This window comes from Myotis brandtii, unplaced genomic scaffold (assembly GCF_000412655.1).
Source record: "Myotis brandtii unplaced genomic scaffold, ASM41265v1 scaffold4573, whole genome shotgun sequence".
Classification (NCBI taxonomy): Eukaryota; Metazoa; Chordata; class Mammalia; order Chiroptera; family Vespertilionidae; genus Myotis; species Myotis brandtii.
The window spans coordinates 1-10208 of record NW_005367486.1 but is presented as its reverse complement, the minus strand read 5'-3'; the positions used below and the strand labels follow the sequence as shown (position 1 = coordinate 10208).

Genomic DNA, 10208 nt, shown 5'->3' with positions numbered 1-10208 from the left:
CAGAGAGCCTCCAACTGCAGGAATTTGTTTTTCTCCTCTTCTGTATATTGAGGGGTAATGGAGGGAAGGGAAAGGAACAGGACCGGGGCTGGGGACCCTTCACCCTGAGTTAAGCCTCTGGCTACCGCGTCTGCTTGGGCATTTCCCCGCGAGGAGTAACCAGCGAGGAGTCTATCTGATGGCCTCAGCAGTGCATGATGGCTACCTGGGAGGGAAGCTGTAAGGCATCAAGTAAGCATGTTATGAGTCTAGCATTGATAATAGGTGCGCCTTTAGTAGAGAGGAAGCCCCTTTCCTTCCAGATAACTGTGTGGCAATGGGCTAATACTTGGAGTCTGTATATATGTTTACTCTCTTCCCTTTGGCCAGATATGGGCGCGGGTCAGTGCAATGAGCTCGGCCTTTTGAGAGGTGGTACCCTCTGGGAGTCGGGCCGCATCCAGGGTCCACTCGGGTGTCACTACCACATAGAAGGCTTTCCGACCTCCCTGTTGGTCCAGGCAGGAGCTTCCATCCACAAACAGAGTTAAGTCAGGATTGGAGAGAGGAGAATCTGAGAGTCCTGCCCAAGGCTGAGTGAGAGCCTCGACGACCTTGGGGCAAGAATGCGTTGCTGCAGGTAGGGTGGAGGCAGCGGGAAGGAGAGTGGCCGGCTTTAGAGCTGGGGACTGGGTCAGGGACATGTCAGGATTTTCGAGGAACAGAAGTTGGTGTTCCTGCATGTGAGAGGGGAGAGGAGAGATAAGGATCAGTGGGACAGAAGATCCTGTAGTCCAGGGGTCCTCAAACTACGGCCCACGGGCCACATGCAAATACAAATATTGTATTTGTTCCCGTTTTGTTTTTTTACTTCAAAATAAGATATGTGCAGTGTGCATAGGAATTTGTTCATAGTTTTTTTTAAACTATAGTCCGGCCCTCCAATGGTCTGAGGGACAGTGAACTGGCCCCCTGTTTTAAAAGTTTGAGGACCCCTGCTCTTGATGATATACAAACTTCTCAAATCATTCTGAAGAGTCTATGTCAACCTCCAAAATCCTCTATGGATGTTAAAGGTCAACCTTTAATAGATCATGAGGCAGCAAACTCAATTCCAGATTGGGGTGAAGTTCAGCATCAATTCTTGCCTATTGGTGTTAAAGGTGTGGACCTGGGTAATTTGATAATGAAAGGGCAGAGCAGGACTGACTCCATTCTGTACTGTGTCCTCCATCTTGTGTAACTATGTCCCCGACATGACCTCTTTCTGAAAAAACCCACAGAATGTGTCAGTTACCCAGCCCACCCTTAAATCAACCAATGGGAATGCAAGGGGAATAACCTAAAGCCAAAGGTATGCTAACCGCATCCTGTCTTTGTGTAACTGGACCCTAGCCCTCACCCAACCAATCGGAATCAGACAACTCAGTGGTCCGAGCATCACCCCACCACCCGACCCCAAGCCCTATAAACTTGCTGTACTTCTGGGACTGGGGGCTCTTTTGCATCCTGCCATTGCGTCGGTAGAGGCGGAGAGACCGATCTCGAGCTTGAATAAAGGATCTTTGCTTTTGCATCGGACCCGGCTCCCTGGTGGTCTTTGGGGATCTTGAAATCTGGGCATAACATTTGGGGGCTCGTCCGGGATCCCCAAGACCCACAAGGGACCCTAACCTTGAGAGCCTTACTGACCATGGTAGGTGTCTGTGTGTTTGTGTGTTTCTGTCCCTCTGGTGTGAGCTCATCTCTGGTATTCTGGTTGTGCCTGACGAGGTCTAAGTGGACGCACTGGAGGACCACGGGCAGGAGGACTCGGAAGACGTTCCGATCCTCCTTTCTGGAGGGACATGGATCCGCTGGTCGGCGTGAGGCCATCGTCTAGCTGTCTGTTTTGCTTCCACGGAGTTGGAAGACTGTTCTTTGGGGCCCTTTGTTTGTGTTTGTGTTTCTCTGTTTTATTCTGTGGACTTACTGGACGGACATTATGGGACAGACTCAGACTACTCCTTTAATTATGATTGATGATCATTTCAAAGAGATTAGGGGAAGAGCCAACGAGCTCAGTGTGGAGGTCCGGAAGGGTCAGTGTCAGACTTTTTGTTCCAGCGAGTGGCCCACTTTCAATGTCGGATGGCCGCCAGAGGGAACTTTCGACCTCCCTACCATCCATCGGGTCAGAGATGTTGTCTCCCGGCCCAAGAAGGGTCATCCTGATAAACTCCCTTACATTATTACTTGGCAGGACCTTGTGGAGGACCCACCCTCTTGGCTTAAGCCCTTCCTGGCCCCACGCCCTCCAGAGCCGAGACCTATTCTTGCTTTGCAGGGGACAGAGAAGGAGGAGGAGAAGAAGGTCACACAGCCATCAGCTCCCCTCTACCCTGTCTTGCAGGGGGGAACTGAAGAAGAACTAATTTTTCTTCCCCCGTATCAGTCCCCTAGAGTGCCGGAGGGACCCAGCCAACCCCCATCTGGGGAAGCAGACGCTGCTCCGAGAGCAGAGCACGGAGGAGTTCCAGTGGGAAGCCCGCCCTATACCAGACAAAGGGCTCAGAGAGAGCAGTCTGCCTCCGTCGCCGACTCCACTATTAAGACCCTACCCCTGCGAGCCACCAGTCCCCCGGATGAGGGGGGCAATCAGCCCCATCACTACTTGCCTTTCACCACTAGTGACCTCTGTAATTGGAAAGCTCAAAATCCTAAGTTCTCTGAAAAGCTGGCAGGGCTCATTGATTTACTAGACTCTGTTCTTTTCATCCATCAGCCTACCTGGGACGACTGTCAGCAGCTTTTGCAGGTCCGATTCACCACTGAGGAGAGGGAAAGGATCCTCAATGAGGCCCGAAAGCTAGTCCTGGGCATGGACGGGAATCCTACCACCAACCAGGCTCAGATAGATACCTCCTTTCCTCTAACTAGGACTGAATGGGATTTCAACACGGCAGAAGGTAAGGAGAGGCTCCGGGTCTACTGCCAGACTCTAATGGGAGGTCTTCGGATGGCTGCTAGGAAGCCGACTAATTTGGCTAAGGTAGGAAATATACAGCAGGAGAAGGATGAATCTCCAGTGGCCTTCCTAGAGCAGGTCATGGAGGCGTTCCATACCTATAACCCCATGGACACAGAGGCTCCTGAAAACAAGGCGACTGTTATCATGGCCTTTGTAAACCAATCTGCTGCAGACATTAGGAGAAAACTGCAGAAGATAGAAAGACGAGGGGAGAAAAGTCTTCAGGACTTGCTGGTAGTAGCCGAAAAGGTGTACAACAACCGGGAGCCCCCTGAAGATAAACAGGCTTACGCCGTGGTGGCTGCCAGCAGTAAGCAAACCCGAGACCTGGCCAGGATTCTGCTGGCTACCACCGCGGACTCTCCTGAGGAACGGGACCGTCACCTCCGACAGCTTGCGAGTGACCGGAAAAGAGGTAAGGAGACAACCAGGGAAGGGAGGCGGAGGCTGCAGAAGGATCAGTGTGCTTACTGCAAGGAAATAGGGCATTGGACCCGAGAATGTCCAAAGAAGGCCGGCGGGAAGTGAAGCAAGACTGATTGAGTGAAAATCTTAGAGCTGGATGAACTGAGCGATTAGGGGATTCGGGGTTCGGACCCCCTCCCCGAGCCCAGGGTAACTCTTATCGTGGAGGGGACCCCTTTTGACTTCCTTGTCGACACCGGAGCGCAATATTCGGTCCTCCGCACATCTCAGGGGAAGCTAGCAAACAAGAAGTCCTGGGTACAAGGGGCAACTGGTATGAGCCAATATTCATGGACTACCTGAAGAATGGTAGATCTAGGAACGGGCCGGGTATCCCACTCCTTTATGGTGATACCAGAATGCCCCTACCCACTATTAGGACGGGACTTACTGACCAAGATTGGAGCTCAGATAATTTTCAGTCAAGGGGGGCCTCAGGTCAACGACGGCAAAGTCCACCCCATCCAGGTTCTGACTCTGAGACTGGAGGATGAGTACCGCCTCCACCAGAAGGCGTCCCCAATAGAGAACAACATGGACAGATGGCTACAAGAATTCCCCACAGCTTGGGCAGAGAAGGGGCGGGGTAGGACTAGCCACTCACAGGACCCCAATCCTAGTAGAGCTAAAACCAGGAGAAGGCCCAGTAAGGATCAAGCAGTACCCTATGTCTCAGGAGGCCCGGAACGGTATCCATCCTCACATCCGGAGACTGCGAAGCCTAGGGGTACTAGTTCCCTGCCAATCTGCCTGGAACACCCCCCTCCTGCCAGTCAAGAAACCTCACACGAATGACTACCAACCAGTACAGGACCTCCGGGAAGTAAATAAAAAAGTCATGGATATACACCCAATAGTTCCCAACCCATATACTCTCTTGAGCTCCTTGGCACCCTCTAGAGCAGGGGTGGGCAAACTTTTTGACTCGAGGGCCACAATGGGTTCTTAAACTGGACCGGAGGGCCGGAACAAAAGCATGGATGGATTTGTGTGAAGAACTAATATAAATTCAAAATAAACATCATTACATAAAAGGGTACGGTCTTTTTTTTTTTAGTTTTATTCATTTCAAACGGGCCGGATCTGGCCCGCGGGCCGTAGTTTGCCCACGGCTGCTCTAGAGTCTGGTATACCGTATTAGATTTAAAGGATGCCTTCTTCAGCCTGCTGCTGGCGCCCCGAAGCCAACCCTTATTTGCCTTCGAATGGCACGACCTGGAGGAGGGCTACAGTGGACAATTAACTTGGACACAGTTGCCTCAGGGGTTCAAGAATTCGCCCACCATCTTTGACGAGGCGCTACACGAGGACCTGGGTGAGTACAGGAGGGAGAACCCTGGCCTCACTCTCCTCCAGTACGTAGATGACATTCTGATTGCTGCCAACACGGCCAAGGACTGTGAGCGGGGACCCAGGATCTGCTGGCCACCTTGTGGGCCTTAGGGTACCGGGCATCTGTGAAGAAGGCTCAGATATGCAGAGAGAGGGTGAGTTACCTGGGATACATCCTAGAGGGCGGACAGCGGCAGTTATCAGATGCCAGAAAAGAAACTGTCCTGAAAATCCCTACTCCCACCTCCCGAAGGGAAGTAAGGGAATTCCTAGGATCGGCCGGCTACTGCCGCCTCTGGATACCGAGTTTTGCTGAGATCGCCAGGCCCCTATATGAAGCTACCAAAGAGGGGAGGGCATTTGAATGGACTGAGAAAGAAGAGGCTGCCTTTAACCAGTTAAAGAAAGCCCTCCTAGCTGCTCCAGCCCTGGGCCTGCCAGACATTACAAAGCCCTTTCACCTCTTTGTAGACGAACACAGAGGAATAGCGAAAGGGGTTTTAACTCAAGCCTTGGGCCCCTGGAGCCGCCCAGTAGCTTACCTGTCTAAGAAGCTAGATCCAGTAGCTGCCGGCTGGCTGCCGTTCCTAAGAATTATTGCAGCAACAGCAATCATAGTCAAGGACACCGACAAACTGACCCTGGGGCAGGAAATCCGGATCACAACCCCGCATGCCATTGAGGGATTCCTGAAACAGCCTCCTGATAGATGGATGAGCAACGCATGTATGACCCATTATCAGAGCCTTCTGCTCAACCCTCCTAGAGTGCGGTTCCACCCCACTGTGGCCCTTAACCCCGCCACTTTGCTGCCCGACCCTGACCTAGATGCCCCACTACATGACTGTGCGGGAATCCTAGAGCAAGTACATGGATTCCGGAAGGACTTGACTGACCAGCCTCTCCCAGATGCCGAGGCCACTTGGTTCACGGATGGGAGCAGCTTTATACAGGACGGGCACAGGTACGCGGGTGCAGCGGTGGTCACTGAAACGGACACCTTATGGGCAGAAGCTCTACCCTCCGGAACGTCAGCCCAGCGAGCAGAACTCATCGCCCTCACTAAGGCGCTGACGCTGGGAGTTGGAAAACGGCTCAACATCTACACAGATAGCCGTTATGCGTTTGCCACAGCTCATGTTCATGGGGCAATCTATCAGGAGAGGGGGTTACTGACGGCAGAGGGATGGACTATAAAAAATAAGCAGGAGATACTCAACCTGCTTACGGCCTTATGGCTTCCTGCCAAGTTAGCCATAATCCACTGCCAAGGGCACCAGAAGACTGATGACCCGGTAGCAAGAAGTAACCAAAAGGCTGACCAGGCAGCCAAGGCAATGGCCCTTACTTCGGTCCCCACCATGGCCCTACAACTACCGGACCCGGGGGACCCAGTTTTACCAGACCAGCCCAGATACTCCCAGGAGGAGTTGCAGCAGATCAGGAAACTTCCCCTAGCCCAGGAGATAAAGGGATGGTGGTATACACCGGACAAGGAGCTCATACTGCCAGACCGGCTCGGAGTCCCAGTGTTAGAACACATGCACCGGTCCACCCACCTGGGGGCCCGGAAATTAAAGAACTTAATCCAGCATGCCGGAATCAAGATTCACCAGCAAAACTCCAAAATAAATAAAGTTGTATCCGCCTGTAAGACCTGCCAACTCACAAACGCGAGGGCCAGGTCGAGTCAAAAAGGAACCAGGCTCAGAGGAACCAAGCCGGGAGCTCAATGGGAGATCGACTTCACCAAAGTCAAGCCAGGGAAGTATGGTTATAAATATCTTTTAGTATTTATAGACACCTTTTCTGGATGGGTAGAGGCATAACCAACCAAGCATGAAACAGCTCAGAAGGTAGCCAAGAAACTGCTAGAAGACATCCTACCCAGGTATGGATTTCCTGCTATGATAGGATCAGACAACGGGCCAGCTTTTATTTCACAGGTAACACAGGCAGTAGCCAAGGCTATAAGGGCAGATTGGAAATTGCATTGTGCCTATAGGCCCCAAAGTTCACGGCAGGTAGAAAGGACGAATAGAACCCTAAAAGAGACCCTTACTAAATTAACCATGGAGACTGGCGGGACTGGGTGGCTCTCCTACCGTATGCCCTTTACCGAGTGAGGAACTCCCCTTACACCCTGGGCTTTACTCCCTATGAGATCGTGTTTGGCAGGCCACCCCCTATCATTCCTAACCTTAAAGCTGAGCTTCTCGCTGAATTTGAAAATCAAATATCTTTTCTCTTAAGAGGACTCCAGAGGGCGCACAAGGACTTTTGGCCGTACCTCTGTGCCATCTACGAGGCTGGCCGGACCCTGACGCCTCATCAGTACAGACCGGGAGACTGGGTGTTCATTAAGAGACACCGCCGGAAGACCCTCGAGCCGCGTTGGAAGGGTCCCTACGTCGTAGTGCTGACTACACCCATCGCTCTCAAGGTAGACGGCGTCGCGACCTGGATCCATCACACCCACGTCCGCCCAGCTGATCCCTCTGCAGTCCAGAAGGACCTCATCACACATTGGAGCCTTGATCACAATCAGCACAACCCGATCAAGCTCAAGCTACGGTGCATTCGACCCGCCTGATGTCGGTAACTCTGTTGACTCTGTTCGCTGTCACCTACCCTGCCAGGAGTCCCCACGCCCCTTGCGATCTTACCTGGAAGATCATAGACACCAGCTCAGGAACTATACTTAATCAGACTTCCCAGATCCTTCCCAAGGACACATGGTTCCCAGAGCTCGGAGTAGACCTCCAGAGCCTCTTTCCTGGTAGACTGCCCATGGAATATGAACCATTCATCCGCAAGGAAACCTTCATTTTTATGTTTGCCCCGGCCACTTGCAGACCCAAACACGGGGTTGTGCTCGCAACCCATGTGGGGACGCAGCAGACTACTTTTGCGCCTTCTGGTCGTGTGTCTCGACTGGACACATCTGGTGGACTCCCCCGAAAACCGGTGATCTAATCACCGTAAAGCGGCCGGTTGCCCCACCTTGCGGCCGAGAGAGTCTCTGTAACCCCGTGAGTATTTCCTTCACAGAACAGGGAAAGAAAGCAACGGGATGGGAAGCTGGAAAAACCTGGGGAATTAGACTATATGACAAAGTAAGGCTTGCAGCCCAAGACCGGGGAATACTATTCACCCTCCGGGTGCAGGTAGCCCAGCAGGTCCCAGCAGGGGTGGGGCCTAACCGGGTATTAGCACCTCGAACTACCCCCACCCGGGCGTCCCCGCCCAAGAGCACCCGGGCCCCGACCTCACAGCCCTCTGCCTTTCCCGCCCCGATCCGCACCTCAACATCTGACACAGACCCCCTATGGAGCATGATCATAGGATCATATCATGTTTTGAACACTTCCCAACCCGACCTGACCGAGTCCTGTTGACTCTGTCTAGATGTCCGGCCACTATACTACGAAGGTATCGCTATTAGGGGCAATTATACAACAGCCTCCAATTCCTGCTTCTGCAGGTGGCAGCAGGCCACTGCAAGACTAACCCTCCAGGCAGTAATAGGGCAAGGTACTTGCATAGGCCGAGTGCCCCCTGAACAATCACATCTTTGTAATAACACTCTATCAGTCCCTAGTGGTACAGCTTACCTGCTCCCCCCCAAAAATGCATGGTGGGCCTGTTCCAGCAGCCTCGCTCCCTGCGTCCACTCCCAAATCCTCAACTCCTCAAGAGAAGACTTTTGCATACTCGTCCAGCTAATCCCCAAGCTAGTATACCATTCGGGGGAGGAAATGCTTAACATGTTAGGTTCTGCTAACCCTCGAAGTAGAAGAGAACCTGTTACAGCCCTAACTCTGGCCACGCTCTTAGGGCTGGGACTAGCAGGGGCACGAACCGGGATATCCTCGCTAGTCATACAAGACAAGAACTATAGAACCCTAAGAGCAGCCATTGACCTAGACATAGAATGAATTGAGAAATCCATTACCCATCTACAAGAATCCCTTACTTCCTTATCTGAAGTAGTACTCCAGAACAGAAGAGGATTGGACTTACTGTTCATGCAGCAAGGAGGCCTATGTGCAGCCCTAGGGGAGGAGTGTTGTTTTTATGTTGACCATTCAGGAGTTATTAAGGAATCCATGGCCCTCATAAGAGAGGGACTGCAGAAGCAGAAGCTAGAAAGGGAGCAATCTCAGTCTTGGTATAAGTCTTTATTTAACTGGTCCCCATGGTTAACCACTTTTATTTCCGCCCTCTCCAGACCCCTTGTAATCCTACTAATGCTGTTGACCTTCGGCCCTTGCATTATCAACAGACTAGTCCAATTTGTCAAAGAACGCATAGGGGCGGTTCAGTTGATGGTTCTGCACACCCAGTACAGGCCTCTAGTAGCGGGTGGCGAGGTAGAAATGCGGTCCGTCCCATGATTGGGCCCGTAAGTTTCAGACAAGGTGGGAATGAAAAGGCAGAGCAGGACTGACTCCATTTTGTACTGCGTCCTCCATCTTGTGTAACTATGTCCCCGACATGACCTCTTTCTGAAAAAACCCACAGAATGTGTCAGTTACCCTGCCCACCCTTAAATCAGCCAATGGGAATGCAAGGGGAATAACCTAAAGCCAAAGGTATGCTAACCGCATCCTGTCTTTGTGTAACTGGACCCTAGCCCTCACCCAACCAATCGGAATCAGACAACTCAGTGGTCCGAGCATCACCCCACCACCCGACCCCAAGCCCTATAAACTTGCTGTACTTCTGGGACTGGGGGCTCTTTTGCATCCTGCCATTGCGTCAGTAGAGGCGGAGAGACCGAGCTTGAGCTTGAATAAAGGATCTTTGCTTTTGCATCGGACCTGGCTCCCTGGTGGTCTTTGGGGATCTTGAAATCTGGGCATAACAATAACTTCAGAACCCCCTCAGAAGATTGCAACATCTGCTACTAGCAAGGTCTCAGCTCATCATGCAAAGGCTACCAACGAAGAAAAAACTACATCCCAGCAGGAGTCCCCAACTCTGCTTCGGAGGCTGCTGCTACAGCCCTGTAGCAGACTGCATCTCCTCCAAAGCACTCTGAGGTGACGTTTCCACAGCAAGAGCCTGTTCAGGCTGACGGGCCAACCATTCCACCTGTGGACCTGGGACTAACCATCACTCCTGAACATACTTTGGGGGCTGCTGCTACAGCCCTGAAGTAGACTGCAGCTCCTCCACTAAACCCTGGGGTGACATTTACACTTAAAGAGCCTGTTCAGGCTCAGCAGCCACACCTTTCCACCCTGTGGACTGGAAGTCCCCGTCATTCCAGAACCTACTTTATGGCTGATGCTACAGCCCTGCAGCAGAATGCAACTCCTCCACTAAACCCTGTGGTGATATTGCCACCTGCAGAGCCTAAACACGCTCAGCAGCCAACCGTTCCACCATTGGAAGTGGAAGTCCCCGTCATTTCAGA

At 52.2% G+C, this 10208-nt stretch overlaps 1 protein-coding gene across 1 annotated transcript; it reads left to right on the top strand.

The window, feature by feature from the left end:
* Window positions 1-1963: 1963 nt before the first annotated feature.
* Window positions 1964-7379, top strand: LOC102257743. The gene is given in 5 exon segments (XM_014546936.1): window positions 1964-4030; window positions 4032-4365; window positions 4578-4853; window positions 4856-6868; window positions 6871-7379. Coding segments are annotated over 5 exon segments (5199 nt in total).
* Window positions 7380-10208: the final 2829 nt, after the last annotated feature.